Source organism: Drosophila novamexicana, unplaced genomic scaffold (genome assembly GCF_003285875.2).
Source record: "Drosophila novamexicana strain 15010-1031.04,08,12 unplaced genomic scaffold, DnovRS2.1 tig00000387-arrow-pilon, whole genome shotgun sequence".
In the NCBI taxonomy this organism is placed as follows: domain Eukaryota; kingdom Metazoa; phylum Arthropoda; class Insecta; order Diptera; family Drosophilidae; genus Drosophila; species Drosophila novamexicana.
Window position 1 is genome coordinate 3,033,909 of NW_020824800.1, and position 27,214 is coordinate 3,061,122.

At 38.9% G+C, this 27,214-nt stretch overlaps 2 protein-coding genes across 17 annotated transcripts in view; both read left to right on the plus strand.

Annotated features, from left to right (window-relative positions):
* LOC115759880 overlaps positions 1 to 6,030 on the plus strand; it is a 35,859-nt gene extending 29,829 nt beyond the window's left edge. Inside the window, exons 1-2 of one of the 3 annotated variants that reach the window (XM_030700994.1) lie at positions 4,118 to 4,382; positions 4,926 to 6,030. In XM_030700994.1, coding sequence (XP_030556854.1) covers positions 4,926 to 5,894 — 969 coding nt within the window. In that variant the 5' untranslated portion in view covers positions 4,118 to 4,382 and the 3' untranslated portion in view covers positions 5,895 to 6,030. Of the gene's footprint in view, positions 1 to 4,117; positions 4,383 to 4,925 lie in introns of those variants that run through there. The other 2 variants (XM_030700995.1, XM_030700993.1) reach the window with 2 other exon arrangements.
* A 566-nt stretch (positions 6,031 to 6,596) lies between these two features.
* Positions 6,597 to 27,214, plus strand: part of LOC115760208 (dedicator of cytokinesis protein 9) — a 30,065-nt gene continuing 9,447 nt past the window's right edge. For 6 of the 14 annotated variants that reach the window (XR_004017582.1, XM_030701445.1, XM_030701442.1 and 3 more), the window contains exons 1-6: positions 6,598 to 7,407; positions 12,950 to 12,991; positions 23,533 to 23,649; positions 24,784 to 25,304; positions 25,357 to 25,660; positions 25,723 to 27,177. Coding sequence is in view for 13 of the 14 variants with exons in the window: in XM_030701445.1 (XP_030557305.1) it covers positions 7,312 to 7,407; positions 12,950 to 12,991; positions 23,533 to 23,649; positions 24,784 to 25,304; positions 25,357 to 25,660; positions 25,723 to 27,177 (2,535 nt within the window). In the remaining variant the exon portion in view is untranslated. Of the gene's footprint in view, positions 7,408 to 12,949; positions 12,992 to 23,532; positions 23,650 to 24,783; positions 25,305 to 25,356; positions 25,661 to 25,722; positions 27,178 to 27,214 lie in introns of all 14 variants that reach the window. The other 8 variants (XM_030701452.1, XM_030701450.1, XM_030701453.1 and 5 more) reach the window with 2 other exon arrangements.

Below are 27,214 nucleotides of genomic sequence, written 5' to 3' on the forward strand. Positions count from 1 at the left end.
GGGTAAACAAAGTTGTGAACCCAAAAACGAATCATTTGTAAAGTCAACCTTTCTTGATGATTTTTTTGGAATAGCTCGGCCAATTAATGTCAGATTTTGGAATTGTATACCATTTTGGACTCGTAATTATCAGTACTATCAATTGGCATCAAAATAATAATAACCTAAATTTTGACCCAAATTGGCTCTAAAAACGATATATCTCCGCGCTCTAAAAACGACATATATCCGCGGAAGATATGACGTTTGAAAACGACATAACTCCAATTTTTGAATATCTCGGCCAAATAGTGTCCGATTTTCAAATTGTATACCATTTTAGACTCGTAAGGATCAGTACTATCGACTGGCATCAAAAAATAGAAAATCTAAATTTTGACCCAAATCGACCAAAATGGCAAGGGGTTACATCACGATTTTTATCAAAATCGAGTTCGGTTCGAAAATCAAACCTTTTTTGATGATTTTTTTTTAATTAATCGGCTAAATAAGGTCCGATTTTGAAATATTATACCGTTTTGAACTCGTACGGATCCCTACTATCAATTGGCATTCAAAGAAATTAAAAATCGATAGGTTAAACAAAGATGAGAACCCAAAAACGATTCATTTGTAAAGTCAACCTTTCTTGATGATTTTTTTGGAATAGCTCGGCCAAATAATGTCAGATTTTGGAATTGTATACCATTTTGGACTCGTAAGGATCAGTACTATCAATTGGCATCAAAATAATAATAACCTAAATTTTGACCCAAATTGGCTCTAAAAACGATATATCTCCGCGCTCTAAAAACGACATATATCCGCGGAAGATATGACGTTTGAAAACGACATAACTCCAATTTTTGAATATCTCGGCCAAATAGTGTCCGATTTTCAAATTGTATACCATTTTGGACTCGTAAGGATCAGTACTACCGACTGGCACCAAAAAATAGAAAATCTAAATTTTGACCCAAATCGGCCAAAACAGCAAGGGGTTACATCACGTTTTTTATCAAAATCGGGGTCGGCTCGAAAATCATACCTTTTTTGATGATTTTTTTTAAACTACTCGGCTAAATAACGTCCGATTTTGAAATATTATACCGTTTTGAATTCGTACGGAGCCCTACTATCAATTTGCATTCAAAGAAATTATAAATCGATAGGGTAAACAAAGTTGTGAACCCAAAAACGATTCATTTGTAAAGTCAACCTTTCTTGATGATTTTTTTGGAATAGCTCGGCCAAATAATGTCAGATTTTGGAATTGTATACCATTTTGGACTCGTAAGGATCAGTACTATCAATTGGCATCAAAATAATAATAACCTAAATTTTGACCCAAATTGGCTCTAAAAACGATATATCTCCGCGCTCTAAAAACGACATATATCCGCGGAAGATATGACGTTTGAAAACGACATAACTCCAATTTTTGAATATCTCGGCCAAATAGTGTCCGATTTTCAAATTGTATACCATTTTAGACTCGTAAGGATCAGTACTATCGACTGGCATCAAAAAATAGAAAATCTAAATTTTGACCCAAATCGACCAAAATGGCAAGGGGTTACATCACGATTTTTATCAAAATCGAGTTCGGTTCGAAAATCAAACCTTTTTTGATGATTTTTTTTAAACTACTCGGCTAAATAAGGTCCGATTTTGAAATATTATACCGTTTTGAATTCGTACGGAGCCCTACTATCAATTTGCATTCAAAGAAATTATAAATCGATAGGGTAAACAAAGTTGTGAACCCAAAAACGATTCATTTGTAAAGTCAACCTTTCTTGATGATTTTTTTGGAATAGCTCGGCCAAATAATGTCAGATTTTGGAATTGTATACCATTTTGGACTCGTAAGGATCAGTACTATCAATTGGCATCAAAATAATAATAACCTAAATTTTGACCCAAATTGGCTCTAAAAACGATATATCTCCGCGCTCTAAAAACGACATATATCCGCGGAAGATATGACGTTTGAAAACGACATAACTCCAATTTTTGAATATCTCGGCCAAATAGTGTCCGATTTTCAAATTGTATACCATTTTAGACTCGTAAGGATCAGTACTATCGACTGGCATCAAAAAATAGAAAATCTAAATTTTGACCCAAATCGACCAAAATGGCAAGGGGTTACATCACGATTTTTATCAAAATCGAGTTCGGTTCGAAAATCAAACCTTTTTTGATGATTTTTTTTAAACTACTCGGCTAAATAAGGTCCGATTTTGAAATATTATACCGTTTTGAATTCGTACGGAGCCCTACTATCAATTTGCATTCAAAGAAATTATAAATCGATAGGGTAAACAAAGTTGTGAACCCAAAAACGATTCATTTGTAAAGTCAACCTTTCTTGATGATTTTTTTGGAATAGCTCGGCCAAATAATGTCAGATTTTGGAATTGTATACCATTTTGGACTCGTAAGGATCAGTACTATCAATTGGCATCAAAATAATAATAACCTAAATTTTGACCCAAATTGGCTCTAAAAACGATATATCTCCGCGCTCTAAAAACGACATATATCCGCGGAAGATATGACGTTTGAAAACGACATAACTCCAATTTTTGAATATCTCGGCCAAATAGTGTCCGATTTTCAAATTGTATACCATTTTAGACTCGTAAGGATCAGTACTATCGACTGGCATCAAAAAATAGAAAATCCTAATTTTGACCCAAATCGGCCAAAACAGCATCACGTTTTTTATCAAAATCGGGGTCGGCTCGAAAATCATACCTTTTTTGATAATTTTTTTTGAATTACTCGGCTAAATAACGTCCGATTTTAAAATATTATACCGTTTTGAATTCGTACGGATCCCTACTATCAATTGGCATTCAAAGAAATTAAAAATCGATAGGGTAAACAAAGTTGTGAACCCAAAAACGATTCATTTGTAAAGTCAACCTTTTTTTGATGATTTTTTTGGAATAGCTCGGCCAAATAATGTCAGATTTTGGAATTGTATACCATTTTGGACTCGTAAGGATCAGTACTATCAATTGGCATCAAAATAATAATAACCTAAATTTTGACTCAAATTGGCCAAAACAGCAAGGGGTTACATCACAATTTTTATCAAAATCGAGTTCGGTTCGAAAATCAAACCTTTTTTGATGATTTTTTTTGAATTACTCGGCTAAATAAGGTCCGATTTTGAAATATTATACCGTTTTGAATTCGTACGGATCCCTACTATCAATTGGCATTAAAAATTAAAAATTCCCACATTTTAGGCAGTGTTTCTAAAATAATAATATACACAGATCCAGTATCTTATATTTGATCGCTATGTCAATTTTAAATTTAATAAATTAAATTAAATTAAATTTAGCAGATAGTTTATTTTGACAAGCTGTTAAGTTTGTGATCAAATGATGTGGCACGTTCGCAGAGTTAGCTGAAACTAAAAATTAAACATGGGCTCACAATTGTGACCCTTAACACCAAAAAACACGTCTGTTCGATTTGCTACTTTGTTATTGTTCTTGTTGCTTTGTTGTTAATAGCTTAATTAAGCGGCGTTTATGTAAACACGGCGCCTAGCTTGAATTATGTTCCCATGAACTGCGCTGACATGACGCCCACGCGCAACCTTAGACAGCAACAACAACAACAACAAGAGGCAATTGTTGCCACACGCCACAAGTCTTGAGTTTTGGCTGCTGTTGCAACTAGTCCAGCCAGTGGCAGCACATTTGAACCTGCCGCCAGTTGTGGCAGCTCCAAGTTGATTAATATCATCAGTCGCCGGCTTTGGCTGCGGGTGGAGCTGTTAATGCTGCCACAGTCCGCCCCGCCCCGCCCCGCCCGCTTAGTCCAAAGAGAGTTATTGTTAATGTTCATGACAGCTCGTGAATATGCTATTTAATGCCCGATTAACGACCGCCCAGCGTCTACTTTTGCATGCGGCGATGCTCCTCTCACCTTTGTTTGTTTACTTCACTCTGCCGGCTAATTAGTTGCACTCCATTATGCCGATTGGCTCTGGCTCTGGCTCTGGCTGTGGCTGCGGTGCCTTGGGCAACATGCGAGACCCAATCCATGCATGAAATATCACGCCAATTACGGGCCACAGCTCGAGTTAAGCTGAGAGCTTGGTCGGAGTCCGGTCCACAGTCTCGACAGCTCGCACAGTGGCTGCTGTAAGCGTGCGCCGCAAATTGAATCAATTAAATAACAAAAAGCAATACACCCAAATTGATTAACTCGCTCAGCCACAAACTATAAATACTCTAACAAAACAAATAGCCTATAATGAACCGACAAACGATTAATAAATGGAATTTTATTTTGAGCAAGCTTGAGATACATTCACTTGCAGATATGGATATATCAGATATTCGATGAGTAAAAGTCAAGTGTAGTATACGAAGGTATAAAAAGAAAGATATAGAAATAAGCTAAGAACAACTCAGAAAAATAAAAAGGCTTTCAGTAAAAAACATTGTTAAATTAGGGAAATGTTTTCTATGCGGAAAGTAAATAAAATCTCATTTAAAACATATAAATTTGAAATGATGTATTATGATATAAAATGATATATGAAATGATATATTATTCATTTAATTTAATTTCCAATTCTATTACTTAATAGAGTATAAGACGAACATATAAAGGCAGACTTTATTATATACATATATATACAATATTTAACTACTAAGCAAAAAGTGTGCCAACTGAACGACTCAGTCGATATGTTCTAAAACTCCAGTAGGGTATTAACAACCCACAAAGAAAAAACTGTAAACCGTCAACGTTAAGTGATTTTCGTCAATTATGTTTTCCGTCTGTGCGTCTCATTAAACATTTATAAGATTGATTGGGGCGGAGGAGAGGACTATTATTATTATTATGATGTCATAAACGTGTGTGCGATGTTATGTGCAATGCTAATCTCTCTCTCTCTCTCCTTATAGATGTCCCATTATCGCTTGTTGACACAGCTGCCCAGGCTCCTGCTCCTGCTGGTCGCACTGCAGCCAATCCAAGCTGAGCCGGCGGGCTACCACTACGATCGACCGGGCACGGCTCCATCGGCGCCCAGCGCGCCCGACTCGTCCGTCTATACGGGCCATCATTTTGCGCCGCTGCCCACGGTGCAGCCGCTGCCGCCGGTGCCTGCGCTGCCGCCGCTGCCCACAGCGCATGTGCCCATTCCCAGGAGTCGCCCGCAGCCCACTGGCAGCATCTTGAGCCGTTATCTGCCGGCACAGCCAGCTACTCCGGCTGTGAGCAGCTACTCGTCACCGTCCTTTAGCTCGCCGCAATCCTCCATCAGCTACCATGGCCAGGCGGGACATTTTGGCCAGCAGTCGGCGCCGCAATTGCTGCAGCAGCCCATCCATGTGCCGAGTGCTCCGGCTGCTGCACAGCCGCTGCGCGTTCCGTATGGCAAGCAGGCGCTGTTCGCGCCAGGCGAGTCGTATGTGGCCAATGGACGCCAGCTGAAGCAGTACGCGGTCATCGAGATCATTGACAACGACATCAACGAGAATCCGGCGCCGTTTCTCAGCTCCGGTTTCTTCGATCGCTATCGGGCGCATTTGGGTGCCACCGGCACCGGCGCCACAGGCAGCGGCCTCCAGCTGGACTCGCGCGCCAATGCCTTGTTGCTGGAGCAGCAGGCTCTGAGCCTGCAGCCGCGTTTGCAGAACCAGAATCAGGGTCAGAGCGATGCCATTGCCTTGGGCTCCGGTGGCCTGGGCTACATCCGTTTACCCAATGGCAATGTGTATCTGGGTTCCGGCTCTCTGGGCTATATCAGTGGCCAGCAGCGTGTCGCCTCCGTTCTGGATGCACGCACCCGTTCTGAGTCCACCTCGGATGCGTTGCACTTCGGCCATGGACCGTTGGGTGGTGCGGACAACTTTTTGAGATTTAAATGAGCATTTTTAAATTGTTTATTGTAAATATTTAAATAAAACAAAACAGTTTTATTGTGTAGTTTTTAAGCATCTTTAAATATCAATTTTACACATAATTGCAAGCATTTTGTATGTTTTCCTATGCGCACCGCTGAATATTCACAAAATAAATGCATTGAAAATGGATAAAGAGACGTGTTTTTTTTTTTTTAATTTACTGCTTGGGATTATTTTTATTTTGCAGCTGCTATTAAATCAATTAATCTTCAAATAGCGAACAACATATTGCTTAGAACAGATTCAAATAATCATCTTGCGCGCCTTAAAATTTAACAGTTTTCAGCACTGGCCTATCGATACATCTGCACAGTTAAACAACAGTACCATTTTGAGCTTAACAGTACTTTAATATGCGGCGTGGTTTATTTCAATTTACACAAGGAATTGCTTATCGGGTAGAAACTAAATATGAAATGCAGTCTTCTGCTTTTTCCTAAAATAAATTTGAACACAGCAAAAGTCAGACTTCACATTTAAATGCAGTGCTAACAGCTGTTATTTGAGCCCGCAATGGAAACAGCTGATGTATAGACTTGCCAACCTATTATTTGCACAGCATGTTGCTAGAGTGCCTGTAATACACATGTTGCTTGGCAACATTTTCTATCGATATACTCGATAGACACATGCTATCGACTTGGGCTAGGTGGAAGTATTCTTCTTCGAAATTCGTGCGGTGCGGTTGTGCGCGTCGGACAAAAAGGCCAAATGAGCGTTTTACCAATTGTTTAAAACACCAAACACGCGCAACACTGCAGACTTCACGAAACACGCTAAAAGCAAAAGTGAACAGCAAAACACGGTTAATCAAATTTCGACAAGACGCGCAAAGTTGCTCACCAGTTTTTTGTAAAACAGCTGCAAATAAGTTCAACTGAGTGAAACAAATTGTTTCGAAGAATAAAAAAAAAAAACAGTTGGATGCTGTGCAAAAAGCAACAAATCGACGACAAAAATCTCGTATATGCGTCTTATGCTGTGCCTGTGTGCGCCCTAAAAGTGTGTGATTGTATGTGTGTGCGTGTGTGGTCCAGTTTTGTGTATAACAAAAAGATTTTTGCGCTGAGTATCCTTTGAAGGTGTTGCTAAGGTTGTATCTGTATTGTGTAAAAGCTGAGCTGCAGCGCAGGATAACGCATTAGTCATCAGCGAATACAGCAGCAGAGCAGCGGGCAGCGCAGCCAGCGCATCCTGTCTGTTGGTGCCGGCTCGCACACAAACAAAAAAAGCAGTAAAAACAACAAAAAAAAAGCTACAGCACTAACAGCAACAACAACGACAACAACTTGTTCTCCATGCATCGTTTAACCCCTGCGTGCGTGTAACAACAACAACAACAAAAACAACCAAAAGAACGCAGGCAAAAAGGAAATTGAGAATGGAGCGTAAATTCACGCGCGGCTTGAATAAGCCGGGCATGGCCGCACAGCTGAGAGAGAGCGTCTCTCAGGTGGTGCGTGAGAGCGCCGTTTTGGTAAGTTGACTTTTTTCAGTTGTTTTTTTTTTTGTATTTTGTTTTTGCCGTTTGTTGTTATTGCATTTGCATTTGTTTCTCTTCGTGTTTTGTTCCCTATTTTCTAGCCTTGCTGCGTCTATGCTGTGGGTGTGTCCCGTTGCATGTCAGCCTATTGCCGTTGTTATTGTTGTTGTTGTGTGCAGTAAAAATACTAGCTGTAAATTTATATGATTATTTTGTATACCGTTTTCGAGCAGTCTTCAATGTTTTCTTTGCTCCTTCACATTCCATGTTCGCTTTCCGCTCGTGTTGCAATGCATCGCATTTTTGTCAGTTTTGGCCAGAGTTGCCAGCTTTTCAGCTGCAAAAAATGCTAATTTCAAGAGGAAATGGTTTACAGCAAAAAACTAAATTGTATATATAATTATTTAAAAATATGTTTAATGTTTACTTTTGTTACAATCGCATATAATTTTGTAAATAGTTACGGTTCACAAGTATTGATAGTTTTACTTTTAAAAAGGCTAAATTTTATGGTAAACGTTTGGCAACACTGGTTCTGGCAAACATCCAAAATGTTTGACTTCTGCGTTGTCTAATCATATTTCTCATTCTCTCGCTCTGCGTGTCTCGCAGCTAAGCAAATCGCTTGGCACATTTTTAATTTTATTTGATGACGTTTGTGAAATGCTTTGCAAGGCAAATTAAGCTAAAACTCAATGTTGCATAAGCAACAACAACTGAAATAGCAACAACTGACAAGGGAGGGGCCCTACAGACACGTTGACTTCTCAACTTGTTCTTGTCATCGCAAGTTTACTCAGTTGTTGTTGCTATTCTCTCTCTCTCTCTCTTAGGGGGCTAGCCGCTGCCAAGGCCGCGAGATTTGAAATACCGCAACTTCCAGTTTTGTTTACATACATGTTTGAAAAAAAAAAAAATAATGATAATAAAGTGTTTGCCTTAAACAGCACAGTCAAGCAGCCCTACAGGGAACACTCAGCAAGAACTAAGAAAATGCATTTTTTAATAAATTATATTAGAAGAAACTCTATTATTATGGCTACAATATGTTATACCAATATGGACTCAACTCTGATTAGCCTAGTTTTATGACTGTAAATAACGTTTTTTATTGCCAATTGGAATCTGTTTTAAAGAAATCAACGTGAACGAATCACATTTTCTTTCATTTCTGTAGCTTATTTGGTTTTTCAATAAAGTTTCCTTTGACTATTGTTAATTTAATTAATCACCTTCCAATTCATTAGTTAAATTTTGTTTATTAAACGACTGATTAGCTTGTTGACACATACAAATCATATATATTTTCCTTTTTAGTGTTGACACTTTAAATTTTAACAAGCCAAACCCTTACACAAATAGGTGCATTTGTTATCTACAAGACGCGCCCTTAACAAGTTTCAATGTTTTAAAATATATTTAATAAATAAACAAAGCGGAGCATTAGGTACACCACAGGCTGAACTCTGTGTCATCCCCATTTTGTTAAATACTTAGCTCAAAATATGTCAGAGTTAAAGCCAATGAACCGTTGTCTAACTGCACTGAGCCCCAAAATTAATGAAAGGTTAAACACGCTGCGCGGGTGTCAACATATTTAATTAATACGATTATGAGCATGGACCTGGATGGGGTTCGAGATTGGGCCTGGGCCAGCAGATAAGGCAATGATAACTAAAGCAAATGCTTTTTTTTTTGCTTTACCAAATTCAAATTTGGGCCAACAGCAAGCCGTACGAGAGGCTACAGTGAAATTTGCAAACAAAATAAAAAAAGTGGCAACAATTTGTGCAAGACCCATAACAAGCTGAAAGATATCATATAGCTATTATTAAATGTGTATATTTAATATGAGCTGTTTTCAAACAGATAATGAGTATATTAGCTAAGTGTCAGGTTCGACCTTAGCTTAGCCAATTCCAAAATTTTAAAACCTTTTTTTAGTTTTGGAGCCAGACTCAATAGTTGCTGATTATTTATAAAATTGATTTCGAGAAACTTCCTTAGTTGAACTTCCTCATGCCACGCCCATTTTCGAAGCATCCTTCAATTTTCCACTTTCATTTTGAAGGACAGTTCCATCACAGTCACATAAACGCTGTCAAACGATTCCCACTTCAACGATTTTAAATTATTTTCCTTTTTTTTAATTTAATTTTTACTGTGGCCTGATTGACTGGAAATTGATTTATAAGTAGGTACGATATTTGTGCTCTGGCATCTGTATACACTCTCACTTGCCGCATTATTACACACTAATTCAATTAGTTCGGGGAGAGGGAGTGGAAGAGGAAGAGTGGGAGAGGAAGAGTGGGAGAGGTGTGTGCCCGCCCACAACATGGATCGCTTCGAGCACACTCTAATTGGCATTGAAGCACGCCCAATGTTGCCTCCCATAATAATAATATGATTTTGTGTGCTGCGGGCCAAGTAATGTAATTAGTGGAACAGTTAGCAGCCGTCACACGTGGAGCATGATGATGCGGCAGCATTCAAATCCGAAATGAAGTCACGCCCCGAACCCGCAGATACGCCACATATTTGCTTTTATTATTCTCACCCACTCACACAGCTCCACAACTAATGATATCGGCGCACATTGGCATCAAGCGAACATTGCACATTACTCATAACTAAAAATATTTATGCATTGCCCAATTTACATGAGTTTTCCCTTAAAAATATCTAAATTTAATAAACACGATCCTTAAAACTAAAACATAATATCGAGTAATGCTTAAAAGTAAAGCTTTCAAAATCGATATTTGGTGATATAATAGAAGGTATTAAAGACAGCTGATAATTCGTTCTGCGTATGGTATACGAGGATATATATTTCGACTTACAAATCTATGGCTTCTGTAGTTCTCGAGATCTATGAGCTCATACAGACTGACATGTCTAGATAGACTTATCTCGACACAAAAACGTTTATTAGAAACTTCAATTCCCTTACAAGATATTTGATATAACAGCTTTTACAGCACGTAAAAATATATCTTATAAATAGACAAATAATAATATTTCCTATAAATTAAACATAAAGTAAGTCCTAAACTCTGATGGAAAATTTAGCTTTAGGGGAATGTGCTGGGAAAAAGCCAAAGATACTTTTAAGCAACTAAAAAACTTGAATTCCATTACAAGAATTTGTATGCAGATACTCTTACAGCATGAACATATAAGTATATCATATGGTACTAAGTGTGCATTGTAAATTATACCTTCCCACTGCACTTCAGATGCCTGTTTTTCATTAAAATACTTGCGCTTTGCTGCTTATTGCGCACATGTGCACACACACACACATACACACACACATTGAGAGATGAACTTAAGCGAAAAGCAAAATCTTGTAAAAGCCGCCAGTTCGTCTAAGCTTTTAAATAAGTCACGACTCGGGATCTAGAATTTGTTTAGCAAGCATGCGATAAGGCTGAGAACTTGTAATTTTATAGATTAAAATAAGCAAACATTTGTGATAACGCGACAGCTGTAGAATTTTGTTTAAATTGTTTAGCTGAACAGAGAATTTGGCAATTTTAAAACTACTCAGATATTGCTCTAATGTGAACTAATCATTATTTCAGTCTTTACACAATCAACTTTTAAAACTAATCAAGTACATATATCATTTTCGGATACTTTATTTCCTTCAATCCCATGTTTGCCTTTATAAATCACATATATTTCTTGAAACCTTGCAACTTTGATTTATGATAAGCTGTGCTTCGCGTTCCTTGTTTGTTTTGCCCACCTTTGGGCATGACTTCATCCATCTCTTATGTTGAGCACAAACAACATGCATTATAAGCAGGGCTCCATAAAAGCACAATACAAAAATGAGAAGAAAAAAAACATCACCTGGCCCAAAATATCGCGTCAGATACTTGAGTGTGAAACGAGTATTCGTTTAGTTGTGCACATACATATGTATATGTATAATGTATGTATACATTTGTACTTAAATACGCAAATCAAATTAACATCTAGCCCATATACACATAATTTTGTATGTAGAACTTTTATTGGCGGCATTTGTTATGAGTGAAGATTGATTTATATAATATATTTCTCTGTTAATTCGCATGCTACAGTTTCTATTTTGGCTCTGCTCAAATACATTTTTGGGTTTGTACATGTATTTGCCTAAGTGTTTCCTCTATTTAATTGTTTCATACTTGCGCTCGCACTCGCTTTACCCATTCTGTCTGATTGTTTTCGAAAGTGACGCTTCACGTGTTGAGCGCTTTTGTCACGGCTCAACTGGCTGGGCTCTGTTTGCGTATACCCTGTGTTTAGTTGCTGCAAAGGGTGGATTTTATTTGACAACTATTGTTGTACTTGAAATTATTGTAATTTAAATAGAAAGCTAATTATATTTGTATCTGTTCGTTTGACATGTATCTATAATATTTAGCATATGTTTAGTTACAAAATACAAATATTAAAACTATTTTCGAATACCCTTGCTGGAGGTCCTTACTGAGGCATAAAACATTAAATATAAATGTCAAGTTAATTGTTTACTCAAATAAAACTCAATTTTAATGTTTTTTCATAAAAGAATTCCTAATATGTTTTAGTTTAATAACAAACAGCAAAGTAAACGAAAATTAATTTATTTTTGGTTTTTGACATTCAATGGGCACAAATAAACATGCATTTATATATCTTTATATCCTTTAAGTATCACGTTCCAAATCAATTTAATCTTATTTTAAATCTCAATTTTAATAAGTAAAAGTTTAAAAATATCCGTTTGTCCTACTCTGATTCCAATTCCTTCCGTTTAATGGGCACAAATATGTATGAAATGATATATTTTAAATTTAATAAATTACACAAAATCAAATCAATTTGTCTTATTGTGATTCTATATGGATATATTAAATACATTTTCCTACAATTTTATTTTTTAGATAAACGTTTTGCTAAAATAATTTAGACTAAACTCTAGGCAAATTTGTTTGGCACTTTACAAGCACACTTTAGCTTAGTAAAATGTTCTCCCTTTGCCAAGTATCAAATGCGTTAAATATATAAAATTTAAACTATTTTGAATAGGGCAACAATGCGTCGATGCCTTATGAAAAATTATGCTTATTTGTTTTCCTCTCTATACATTATTGCTTTAAAGATATACACGTCTACCTCTTTGTTATTTGTTTGTTGTATTTTTCATGCTTTTCAGTTGCTCGGCGTAGTTTACCCGAGCGGAAGCCTCGCCTCTGAACTTTTCACGTTTACCTGTATGCATGTGTGTGTGTGTGTGTGTTTGTGCTTTAATAAGCGCTACATATTCCTGATTTTGTTTACCTGCCTCATATATGCAAACTAAGTCTTAACATCAGCCAATTTTGTATATTTTTTAGATTTATATCTTTGTACATTTCCATGTGTATATGCCAGGCTCATCTCGTTTGTATAAATACATATTGTTACTGCAACTATTTAATCATTGTTCAAGCAGTTGCTGCCATACTAACAGCTTGTACTGATCCAAGCCTATCGTTACTTTTCTCTATCATTTTAGATATACTGCCCTGGAAGCTATCAGCGCAGTCTCTCCATTTTGGTAAAGCACATTAATATAACAATTGCCAACCCTTTAGCCCACATAAAGCTTTACATAATATGCACTGAATTTGTATAGAAACTAACCACACGAAAGGTTGACCTGAATTTCTTGCACATGATGTCAAAGGTTTTATCGATTCTCTTGAGTACGACCTTCACTTGTCTAATTGAGGAGCACAGCTCATCCAACAGCTGAGTTCCTGAATGATTAATTCATGCATGTCATGCATAATTTAATTGTAATTTAATGTGCTTGTGATAATCTCAGCTCATAACTTTCAGGCACTTTCCATGCACACATAAGTCATGCGATTATTATTTACCTAACTTTCCATACTCGAAACCGTTTAAAGCCGTATTCATGATGTTGTTGTATCTATGTAAATGCACAAGATGCAGCTGTTTCTGAATTCATATTGCCGCCCGCCTTTTAAGGCGAACCGACTGACAGTCGTGCTAATATTGACATTGAAAATGGTGTCTAGTGGAAAAACTCGAAACCCAAGACCGAACCCGAAACCGAGACCCGTTCCTACGCTGAGAATGAGTCAAGTTATTAGCTTTTCTTTTCTATTTCTATTTTGATGGATGAGGAAAAGTGAAAAAAGCGAATAACTGCAGATGCAATCAGTTTTATGGTTTGTGAGTTTTCTTTTTGTTGACTCAGGGCCATCGAATGCTCCATTTGGGCCGCAAATTGCCGAGGCGAGAGACCTTCACACAATTGATGCTAATCAAATAAATTGTTAATAATACACGCTCTTACTATAGTTGCAAAATTTGCCGGAATTGACACAATTGTCGGCACCGGCAAACCAAAGCAAAAGGCAAACAAACAAAAATAAATAAATTAAATGTATCCCACATTTTATGTTTCTATAGCAAAAATATTGTGCGCAAAAAGCTAAGAAAAAAATGAACTTCTCACACGTTGTTTTTTTGCATTTGTCTTACTTAGATTTTGGGAATTTTTGTTCGCATTTCCACACAAAAGAAAAAATATTCTACAATAATAAAACAATATTTTTGCGGCTTTGTATTGGCCGCCTCACTTGACCCACAATAAAAACTTTTCTGCGAATTCGACGCGCTGCGAATTTATAAAAATTAATGGCATCTTAATTTATGATCTTGCCTCGGATTTTCTGCACTGATAAATACTACGAAGAACGATAAACAAACAATTCTCTAGATCTTATTTAAATTGTGTGCACCCTCAAGTGAAAGAACAACAACAGGCAGCGCGAAAGGTGTTAAATCCGTGTGTTTAACTCGTGTCGGCAAATTGTAACTTTGTAAAGATGTAAGAGAAACGCCAGATACGATCGAACGTACGACCAGGTGAAAGGTGCGAATATTGTTCTCTCTTACAAATCAAAGATTTACAATGATGGGGCGAATTTAAAAAGATGTTTGCAACTTATATGATTCAGGAGCGCATTTGGCGATACTTTATCATAATATTTATAAGATAATAATCAATTTACAGGCTTTATTTAGGTTTGAAAAAAATCGAACGAGTAAATAAATATGGTTTTCACTCAAAATATAAAGTATAAGTAATATACACAAACTCCTTTCTACAGTAAGTAATTATTATAGAATATGTAATAATATAGAATCTTCTATAAATATTCACAATATTTTACACGTCTTAAACTACTAGAATTTTATCCCTTACTGAAATTTTATTGCCAGAATAATACAACTTAAGCAAATATCTTGCTCTGAAGAGTTTATTAATAATGCTTAAATTTTGTTTTAAGTAGTCTGGGAACTTCGTGTAATTAGGGCAGTAGGGCCTTCAACTTTCTATAAGAGCCCTAAAAACGCACACAGACAGAGATGATTCTGTGATAAATCAGACGAGTAAAGGTCGCTGACATGTCGCATTGTGAGTTGTGTGTCCACATACCCTTTGAAAGCATATGCGACAATAACAAAAATACAAAAAGCAGAATGCGAATGAAATCCACGACAGATCCAAACTCTGACTTCGGCGCAGAGAGACAAAGCTTGTATTGTATGAAGCTCCATACGGAAGCGAGTTAACTATTTTTTGTTTTTTTTTATTTTTCAGTTTTTTATTTTAGCTTAGTAAGTGTGTCAACTCGAGACTCGAGACACACAACAAACGATGTCGGTTCTAATGTGCCATACCGAATACTGAATATTTGCCAAACAACTTTGCAGATATATGCATATGCATATATATAGATAGATGTGTCACGGGCTGGTGTACAAATTTCTATAGCAAATGCAAACAATTTGTCTCACACACGCATCGACTAGTCGCACACCCTGCCCCTGGCCTATCCGCCGCCTGTAAATGTGAATGACATTTGCACAAATATTGGCAATTGGGGAAAATGTTGACGGTAGTCGTAAATATGATTGTTGCGCATCTGAGAAAATGCATTTCAATTTTACGATGCGACATTATTTCACTGCACATGTTTTTTAATGATAGATGCGCAAATAGAGGGCTGTACCAGGCAGTTGGTTGAGGGGCTGGGCCTGTTAGTTTGCTTAGAGAGCCTGCAAACAAGTTAAATGAGAAAAAGTTAAATTGATGTTGGAGTTGCTGCTGTTGTAGGGTGGTGGGGGGTAGGTGGGAGGGAGGCTGCTGGATGGAAGATGGGCGGCTTGTTTGCGTATTATGCAATAGAGTAAAGTGCAAGAGTAGCAACAACAATTACGCTGAGAGACAGTTGTCAACAAAAAAAAACAACAACAACTTATGTCAACATAGTAAAACAAAAAAAAAAAAAGTCGCAGACGTTTGCAAATAACAAAAGTGCGAGATGCGCAAAGCGAAAGGGTAGTTGCTGTGGAGGAGGATGAGGGAGAGCTCTATGTACAGAGGGCGATGGCACTTAAACAGTTTATAGATTGGTTTATGGGGCGTGGCTCTGTGTGTGTGTGTGTGTGTGTGTATAGATACAATTCGAATTGCACATTTTTCATCTGAAAGTTTAATAGTTTAATGGTTGATTGGAGGAAGTTCGTTAAGTTAGACAATCAAAAAACTTTCTTTACATTCGTGAATATGTGAATCCTGTAGTTATAGTATCAGGATCTTTTCATAGAATGTATAATAAGAAAAGTTTCTCTTCTCTCTCTCTCTCTCTCTCTCTCTCTCTCTCTCTCTCTCTCTCTCTCTCTCTCTCTCTCTCTCTTTTTCTTAACTTGAATACAACGATCGCTCAGAGATTAGAACTTCTACAAGACAATCCAATATACATTCAATATCTCATTATATATCTGTGAAACCAGTATTATAAACACTTGACAAAAGTCATCTTGGAAATCTTCTAATGAAATGTAATGTAAATGAACGAACTCAAACTAAGACTTTCGACTTTGTTAACGCTCCGATCTTCAAGTATTTAAAGTCATTCAATTATAATATTTGTGTCTGCAAATGCCACATACTAAATCAGAACATTTTGATGTTTGAGTTAAAGCTGAAATATTCCATTTGCTAAATATTTTCAACATACAACTCCGCTGATTAAATACTGAAACTTAACATTGTAGCAGATATTACGAATTGAAATATCATTTGCAAGCTGAAACTTGTAAAACCTGTTTAATTTATTAACAGTGAATGTGCTTATTCAGTCGTAAGTACAAGTACATCCATACTTAGATTGCAAGAAAATACTTACACGATTTGTCGTGTTCAATTGTGAGCATCAGAGAAAGCTTTTCAAATATTTGCTACTCTTTACCTGCAATCGTACTATATCAAAAGAATTTAATCAAGCGTGTAAAGTTGTATTGGATATAAAAACAATTACAAATGTTCCCATTTTCTGCGCAAAGTGAACATTTAAACAGCTGCCTTTAAGGCCTTAAGTATCTAGTACTTCACAAATATTAACAGTTGAATACCTTCTAAGTAGCCTAATGAGAAAATTCACCTGTCAGTCTCACCTTTCAAGGTCAAATGCTACACATTACTCATTTACTTTGTACTTCCCGCCTGCCCACCTTGGCAACTTTTGCTACTTATTTAAAAAAAAATAACTGCCCTGCGGCAGTTGCCCAACCGCTTTTGCTGACCGGCTAAAAGACAACAACGGCAATCCATTTAAGAGCTGCACTCAGATACGGGGGGTCAGCCTTGAGGACAACTTCAAAGCGGGCAAAAATAAACCACGCATGGCAGAGCAAGTGCAGTGCAGAGGAAAACGCGCACAAAATGTGGAAAAAAGTTCCCACGCGACAAAAGTGTAAAAGCTAAGCGTATAGAAAACAACAACTAAGACAACAATAATAGCACGTGAAGTTTTTCAATTCTTGGTCGTGTGCAACAGCAAAAATTAACTTTAAGAAACCAGTAGGAAAGCTCTAGTTAAGGAAACACGACTCGAAAATACCCTGTGTCCAAATCTGAAGTAGGTCAAAGCAAAAATGATTTGCACACGACTGGAATCATTTGTTAAGACGGAAGTTCTTCTGGCCAATTGCCGGCAAATATCGCTTTATTATCGCTTTCTTAACACCCAGGTGGAAAAGTGTTTTTTCCTCTTGCTTAGTTTAATGCACACATTTTCGCACATTCTAGAGGGTATAGGAAAATAATTTAGCACATTTCAAAGCACTTGATACCGTTTCGAAGAAAGTAAAAGAAAAGCAAACACAACGATATAAGAAGGAAAAAAACATTTTTGGAGTAAAAAGCGTATATGACAAACATTGTTAAAAGAATATTGCGACGTCTTCAGTCCTCACTCGTAATTGCCCCCATCTACAATTTAATGAACGTTGTGCTTGGCGTCTGCTTGGGAAAGTTGACAGTTTCAGTGCAGGAAAATTGTGTGTGTTTGTGTGTGTGCGTGTGTGTTTAGACACACACAGACACGTGTGTAAATAGAGAGATGTGGCTACTTTCTAAAAAGTACTTAGCACTTTCAATTGTATAAGCGCAGCCATAAATAGTTGTAAAACAACAGACAAGAACCTGTCAGCGCCTGTCGACTATACTAATTATGGCCAAGACAGCAAAAGCCGCTTTTCTTTTGCAGAGTGTGAAATAAGCGTTAATTAAGCAGATGGCCAAAATTAAATGTCTCCCATTAATTGCTCAATTGTCGACAGTCGTTCGAGAGTTGAATAAACCTCTTAAGCTCTGCAGCTTGAACTTTTCCAACTGCCGCAGACATAGACGTCGATGTCGACGTCGACACACCCACCCATAATCTGCTGAAGTTGCCATTTTGCTGGCCCCAAAAACATGTTTCAAGAACCCAAAATGCCGCTCAAGACTCTCAAGCTGATCTTTAAGCCTACACTAGGCTACAAAATCTAGTTATGTGCATGATCTTATAGATATTTCTTATATACATTTTACTTAATATACAAATGGATTTGTAGATCTGTGTGATCTGATAGATTGCCTATAACATTAAGGTACAACATAAATGTGATTTTGCATCAATTGAGACTAGTTGTGTCCAAAGCTATAATTATTTCCAAGATTCTTTGATTTATTTATATCAGAATAAATATTGAAAGTATTATTGGCTTAGGTTAAAATACACTAGCAGCGTAATACATTATTTAACTTGTTAAAAATTCTAATAATAATCTTTGCATAGAACTGTCAAATACAACAGTTCTCTTATTAGTTATATTTTGTTGCTTCTCAAAGTCTAATCAAAGATAATTTTTAAGTACATTTTTTGTAACTAACAAGAATTAATCATTATTATATTTGATAGGTCTGATTAAGATAATATAGAGTACAGCATCTTGTTAGCTAGTGCCATCATAATAGCACATTATGCAATCGAATGAAAGTCTTGCGGCACTTTTACCCACTTGAGTATTGCGTCATGTGATGCGATTAGTGCATTATAATATGTGTGTATATAATGCCATGGTTATTGGCATTATACGAAATGATTTAAATGAGCTGCATTTGCTCGACACCAGCGGATCGCATTGTGCGCAAATGGACAAATCGACAAAAAGCCGTCTAATGAATGCCTCGAAAATGTCGAACGTGTTTGGCGCTTGAATTGAGCGCCTAATGATAAACTTCCTGATTTGTGGAAGCGCGCATGTAAATTTTGCTAACAAATCATCAAGCAATTTGTATTGAGATTTCAGATATCAGACTTAAGACTGTGTGAAATTTTTTGCCAAATTACAAAAGCATACAAATCAATAGAATTGTTGAGCAGCTTAGAAAGTCCAAGCTTTGTCAAAGTTATGCGTGAGACTTTCAAAGGCACAGCTGGAATTTGCCGCTTTTGATTACGATATCACATGGTCAACAACAGCACAGCCGCAACAAGTGGTCAAATTCCAGCACAATATTTTTGCTGACTCGACGTCACATTTGAAAGTACGGCCAAAGTTAAAGTCCAGTTTAGACGTTTTCAGTTACACTTACATATCTGACGGTTCGGAGTTGCGGGTTCATTGAACCAAAACCTGCCCTGATGATGACCAAAACAAAGCCGACGCGCCTTTTGCAGCCTTTTCCGCTGCTGCGTCACTTGGGAAACCGGCCCCAGTGACAGCCACATAAAAAATGAAGCTTTACAAAAAAAAAAACAAATATATACAAAAATAACCAAGCACACACGCAGACAAGCCCAAGCGCATGATATGATGACATTGCTATGCAAAGCATTTTTTATCAGCGCCCTTTTTACGGCTCAAGTTCACATGCAAATTCTCAGATCTTGTTGGCAATATTTGTTTTAAATTATATAAATAATTCTACAATAATATGAATGAGAACAGCTGCAGCAGGAAATGGCGCGTGCATTGCTTTCAAGAATTTGCACATTTACCCAGCGGATACAGCTAAAAAGCTATAGAAAAACATGTATATACATATATATATATTTATATTTATGAGGCATAATAATACACATTCCTAATCAGCTAAAAGAACTTAGTCATGTTTGGCTTAGTCACAAATTTCAAGAACTCTCTTGATGCAACTCAAAATGTTGAAAACTTAGACTTCGGGGAAATTATGCATATTTGCTTTCTATAGGATTTATGCTTTAGAGTAACTAACCGTGTGCTCCATTTATCGCATCGACAAACCGCCAGTCAAATAATTTCAAAACTCAATGTCTGGTTAACATGACGACCAGTTAATTGTGGAATGGTAAAAAAACTGAGCTTGTTTGTCAACACCGGTTAGTAATAATGACCTGATTTGCTTTTGTTGATGTGTTTTGCTTAAACTGAACATGTTTTTACAGCAAGTGTCGGTAAATAAATGTCAAACTGAAAGAAACCTATTTATCTCTCTCTATAGATTGTCATAATATAACATACATATTATATCAGACACAAGTGCATGTAATGAAAAATATTCTATTCCCTGAGAAAAAATTGTAAACCTACAATTTAATTGTAAAAAAAATATATACAAATAAATATTTATTAATATTATGCAACAGATAACCCATCAATACCATTGCTCAGTTTTCAAACTAACCCCTCTTTTATTAGATCTATAAAAAAAAATCAGCAAAACGAAAGGTCTTAAAAGTTGAAAAGCACTAAGTGGTTTTATAGTAGACCCATTCAATGAAAACTTTCGCATTAATAAAAACATTCGGTTTTTGTTTTTGAATTTTGTAAACTTATTGTTTATATCTGGCAATATGGGAGAGCTGGTCAACATTTGGTGTTTTCAGTGTGGGTCAAAAGTTCGCCAGACGCAGCAAACCAAATTTAGTCAAAAACTTTTCCATAGACCCAGAATGCAAATCACTTTCATGGGGATTGCTGAAGCAGACCACTTCAATGGTTTCCAATTCACTTCAAAGCGAAACAAAAAAAAAAAAAAAACAAAAAATAATACAATTTCCCCTCCGCCCACATTTTTGCCCGCTCTTTTGTGTTGCTCATTTAAGCGGCTCAAGATATTTTTATATGAAAAGGCGGCTGCATTGTTGCAATTTAAATTGATTGGCGGCTGAGGGAGTTGGGGGAAAAGCAACCCAGAAATGGGGGGTTGCTCTGCTACTCAAGTGACATTGTGGGGCTGCACTCATAGACATTGACATGGCCAGGGCTGGCGACTTGCTATGCTTGCCATATCACAATCAAGGGGCGCCCCCCTTCCGGCCCGGTCATTGCCATTACCATTACCATAGCCATCGAACATTAACCATAACCAGCGACAAGTAGCCCGCCGCATGCCACTTGGCTGCTGCTGCTGCTGCTGCTGCTGCAATTGCATGGCCAGGCATACGAAATCATCACGTTTCGTGGTGGCGCCTCAAACCCAGCCCAAACGCTGATGATAGCGTTTGCTTTCTGTTGATGATGATGATGGTGATGATAATGATGCCTTCTGCTCAGGTTTCACGCCTTGCCAGGCAGCTGGACCAGTGGCTGTTGCTGTTGCTGTTGTGGTTGGCCGTTGCGGTTTTTACTGCCTGCCAGTTTCTTATTTTACAACAAATTTGCGTGTTGGGCTGTGTATTTAGATCCGCCGATAGATTGCGCCCATATTGACTGATATGAACAAGTTTCTTGGCTCGTTGGCATTTGAGCAACGCCCATGGCATTTTGCCATCCTCTGCTCAAATGTAGCTGGCTTCGACAAATTTCTCTGAGAAATCTTCCAGGACAGTTTTCTTAAATTAACGTACAAGAAATTATAATGCTTGAGCTACATGCAAGTAAAGTTGTTATTAAACTACTTCGTGATAAATAAATAGATAAATTCTACAATTCATATGCAAATGTGTGCTAACTACTTATATTAACCGTCTAGTTAATAATACAAAAAAATAAAAATTCAACTGCTGTAAATAATACGTTGCAAGTTAAAGTTGAACATTTGACTGCGAGTCTTAAGAGTAGTAAATCTTCATTGAATATTTATTTCCCTAAATTTCGTTTCTTCAATAGATTTTTAATCCCTGGCTTTAGTCAATGAATTACTTGATAGGCCAGTCTGTACCTAGTACCCTTAAAGCAAATACACCCATTCTTCTGCGTGTTCAATAACAGGGTATATACCATATCTAGTCGCTGGCAGTCTGTGCGTTTAAGTTTGGCTGCCCAATTGATTTGGTAATTGCTTTGCGTAACGCCCGATGCACTTGTCGCCGCCGCTGGCTCAGGCATTTGCGAGGGGGCTTAATTACGCAAGTGACGACGTGGCCGAACACAATTTGCATGCAGTGTGTGTACAAGAAGATAAAGAGAGTGGGGAAGGGGGCTGTGTTTGAGTGAAGGAGAGAGCAGATGCGACTTGAGCCTATGAAGTAAATGCTTTCCACATGTGACAGGCAATCAGCGCGACCAGGCGACAAGTGCATTGACATTGAGGCCTACAGGCTGCGCTGCCTATAAGCAACACGATGCAATGGGCTGGCTTATAGGCTGGTCGCCAGCTAAAGCTCGCCAATAAACGAGTTGTGAAAAATGCGAAATTAAAAGCACAAAATGACTTTTATAATATGCAAATTTTTCAAATTTATGCTAGTTTTATAAAGCTGTTAATAGCTAAAAGCTTGGCATTTAGTTTTTGTTAATTTTGGATTGTATAAAATTTAAATACTTTTTACAGATTTCACTAAACTCTGGCCATAAATTTGGTTAACTACTGGAAAAAAAAAAGATAACGATTTCTTCCCTATTGAATATTTTCGTCTTATGAATAGCACAAAAAAACCTGCATTCGTATGACTTAATAATAAAACTTAGTTTCACTCATAGAAAGAGCTAACTTCTGACCTTCTCGCTTTTAGGTATATGGCCTGTGCGCAGCCCAACCCCTTTTATTGTTTGCCACAACCTTTGACAAACCTTTCCTTATTGTTGCACATCTACGCAGTTATCACAGGTTGCTCCCATTACCCTCATTAAATGAGAAACGAGCCAAGCCCAGGCTCAGGGTTCACGTGAAATGAGAAGCGACACCGGAAATGACACTTTAACCTTTCAGCCTGGCGTCATGTCACAAAGGGTTGGGTCACTTAATATCCCCTGCTGCCCACTTGTCAGCCGTCTGAAGGCGCACCTCCATGGTGTCATCGTGGCCAAAATCTGAAACTCAAGAGCGCAAAAAAAAATCTGTTAATTTTGGCTGCGGGGCGTTGCAAAATGGCAAATGCCTGAACAAAATAGATTTGTTTATGCCAATGGCTCGGCCCACGCCGACATCGATGGAACATGGAACAAACACATCATGAGAAGTTGCACCCGCGGCCAGACACAACAATATCAAACAGTGGACGGCAAACGGAGACGTCGACATCCGCTGTGTAATGCGGTCAAGGTCTAAACATTTCATGTGTGGGGGCGAGGGGGTTGACTGTAGGAAAAGTATCCAAAAATTTATGGCGTGCCCAAATTCAATAATAACTCGTCGGGCGCTGCATGAAACTGGAAATGTAAATGGAAATGGGGTTGGGGTATGGACATGGGTATTTGGTTATTGGGGGAGAAATGTATTTATAAACGCGCTTTTGCTTTTACAAGTGGCACACATAAATTAGCAAATATCTAACCAAAATATCGTCTCACCCTCTCTACTTGCAGAGCAAGCCACTCGTCGTGGAGCCGGTCGACTTTGAAGCCTTTATAGCCAAAAATAAAACACTCATACAAAATGATCCGCAGCGGGAGCTGCTTATCTATCCAGCGGACGATGTCTCGGTAAGTTTCGTGGTAAAGAAGCCTAAAAGCCAGAACAAATAATTTATTCATTTCAATTGCTATTCATAAAACTCTTACTCTCAATCGACCCGGAATCAAATGCGGCGTCATAAATCACAGAGTAGCACAACTGAGCTTTATAATGCTCACATAGCTGCATTATAAGCTTTGTGGCGGTAGAAATTGTGTAAGGTGGATCTAGGGATTAGGCCCATTTATAGCTTCTCTTTTTCGGGAAAGAGCATTAGGTGGAACTCAAACTTTTACATTATTATTTTCATTCCTGATAAAAAGTAGTTTGCAATATTAAGAAAGTATGTTTATTATTCTAATTAATTCAGCTTACTAAAAGCAGAATAACAGAGTCGAAGGCCATATAAGCATATAGGACGGCAAATAGGTCAGGCTTATATATTTATACCTACATGCTGTAATATTATCACAATACCCAGTACCCATTGAAAATGGTTAAACAAGAGTATATTCGTTTTGTGCATAACACAGGTAGAAGGAGGCCCCATAAGGCATAACTTATTTAACATTAAATAAGTACAATAATGTGGCGCATTCAGAAGAAGCAGCTAAATCTGTGTGCAATGACCTATCTAAAAATATAGGGGATTATGCAGTCGGGCACACTCGACTACATTGCTTTTACGTATTTTGTCTTGGAATGAGTAATGCAAGAAAGCGACATCTCCGACAATATAAAGTATATATATTATTATATAATATATAATATATTATATATTATATTTACTTTTCAATTTTCAATATCTTTACTTAACTCGGCAAATACAAGTTTCAATATTTTACGCACAAATCGACAAAAATCGTAAGCCTATATTCTAAAAGGGTATTAAATGTTCGACGTGCCGAAGATAGTGCGTTTTCTTGTGTAGAATAAAAATTGCTATGCATTTGTTATGACGTATAATATGGTAATGCGATATTTCCATTTGCGACTTAATTAATATAAACCAATTCTGCTTTGATATTAATAGACTAGTTTTGTTAGTTTCTGATGGGGAATAGGTTAGGAGTGTATTTGAGACCTTGACAAGGTCTTCTTTATTACCTTACAGTTTTTGTGATGTATTCATTCCTTGCAACTGCGTAACATATTTATTGCAGGAGATTGTCATGCCGCGTAAGCAGCGCACAAATGTCAAATCTGTGGCGGATCGCTTTGAGCCACCCAATGAGGCAATCGTATGTCCACTGCATGGCTCCGTTGTGCTGGGCAGCAATGGTCACAGTCAGGTGAGCCGTCAGAGCAGCCTGCAGTCGAATGGCAGTCTACACAATGGGCACAGCAGCAATACCAGCCTGTCCAACGGCAATGGTCAATTGTCGCGCAAGAGTTCGCAGTGCTCCAATGGCTCGGCGAGTCGAAAGACATCACAGGAGTCCTCCTATGAATCGGCGTTGTCCTCCAGCACATTGCGTTCGCATTTGGCACAGCCCGAGGAGGTAGATGAATATGCGGAGGAGGAGATAGCAGCTGGCGAGGATGCGACAGACGCAACTACGCTGGGTACGCGTGCCGAGTGCACGCGCTTCACACGCCAAGCGCTGTACACGTATCGTGCCAAAAATCATCTTATCCACTATAAATACAGTGCCTATGGTGGCAACTGTCACGATCTGCCCAGGTGAGTGTCTTTGTAATTTAATGGAATTTCCCTGCTGACGTTATTTCCATAGCACGTCACCCGCCGAGGAGTTGCTGGAGGAGTTGTACGAAATCGACGCCGATCAGGATCGCATTGATGAGCAAATGACGCGCTCCCAGGCGGATACGATTACCAAGCAGGGGTATCTGTTGAAGGGGCCCGATTCGGCCTCGGATCGCATGTTCGCCAACATTGGCAACAAGTCTTTTAAGCGTCGGTATTGCTATCTGCGCCAGGAAATCGATGGCACCTACATGCTCGAATTGCATAAGGATGAGAAACAGGGTGAGGCCAAGGCCACCATTGTCATGGATTTTTGCACGGAAGTAGTGCAGGTGAGTACCATATATCAGCTCCAGTCAAATTGATCTCAACTAATTCAAATTTTTCTGCACAGAATCCCAAACGTGGTCGCTTCTGTTTTGAGCTGCGTATGACAGCTGGCCACAAATCCTTTACCCTGGCCGCTGAGAACGAGCAGGACTTTAAGGATTGGCTAACAAAGCTGTCCTCGGTGCTGGCACAGAATAAGGCGCAGGAGGAGAAGCGCAATGCATCGCTGGAACGTCAGCCGGCTGCCAATGCGACGCCCACGCCGCAGCTGCAGCCGCCAGCCATGGAGCCGCCCACGTTTGGTACACTCAAGGGTCTGGATCAATCACTGCATCCGCAGCTGATGAAATACGGACGCGAGACAGATCACTCCATAGCGCAGGCACGTCGCGAGCAGCGTCGCCGCCTCTTCGCCTGCTATCAGAGCCCCGGCAAGGCTGTGACCAATGACAATGTGGAGCAATATCGCGAACACTTTGGCACACGCGTCCTGCTCACCTGTCAATCCTTGCGCTTTCGACTGCAGTGCCAGCCAGCTGATTTGGCGGACGGTGCAGGCGGCGAACAATTGTGTCAAGTAGAGCCCTACATTACAAGTTTGGCGCTGTACGATGCCAAGGCCGGGCGCAAACTTAGCGAGAGCTTCTACTTCAACATCAACGAGCCGGCAGCAGCTCAGATGCTGCCCAATACCCCAGTGCCCGCCTCTGTGGCGGGCTGTGGCATACCCAGGCGCGCGGAGAGCGATGAGCGCAATGCTGCCCAGGCGCCACATTCACTTTTTGACGGCGTCTCCTCAGAGCTGTTGCGCTGTCCGCGCCAGCAGTTCCAGCAGTTGCGGCAGTGCATGTTGTCGGTGAGTGCGCCGCATGCAGACATCTATCTGGTGCTGCGCATCGAGAAGGTGCTGCAGAGCAGCATTGCCCAGGCGGCCGAGCCGTATCTAAAGGCCGCACGTGATGCCAAGCTGGGACAGAAGGTGCACAAGGCGGCCAAGAGTTGTGCCCAGCACATTGGACACTATCGCCAGCCATTTGCCTGGGCCGCCCGACCTCTGTTCAAGGCCTATAGCCATGAACTGGACGTAGAGTCGCAGTGCATATTCGAGTTTAATACCATCTATCGCCAGGAGCTGGCCAAACTGCGTGATGAGGAGCTGCTCAAGTTGTTGGCCGACTATCGCAAGCCAGAGAAGCTTAGCAAGCTGAACATCATACCGGGCTATATGCGACTGCAGGTGCAGCTGCTGGACCAGACGGCCCCGTGTGGCTTGAGTAAATCCCTGGCGCCCTTGTCCACTTTCAGTGCCTCCGCCAAGCAGCCGCTCACCCTGGAACTCTCCGAGTTTCAGAGCCAAACTGAGCGCGATGCGTATCCCTATACCAATTTCTGTAATCATCTCTATGTGTATCCCCTGAGCCTGCAGTTCGATAGCCAAAAGCTGTTCTCACGCGCTCGCAACATTACAGTCGTCGTCGAGCTGAGAGATGGCGATGGCGAGTACAGTAAACCCCTGAAGGTAATCTAATCTTAACTAATACTACATTATTAAAAAT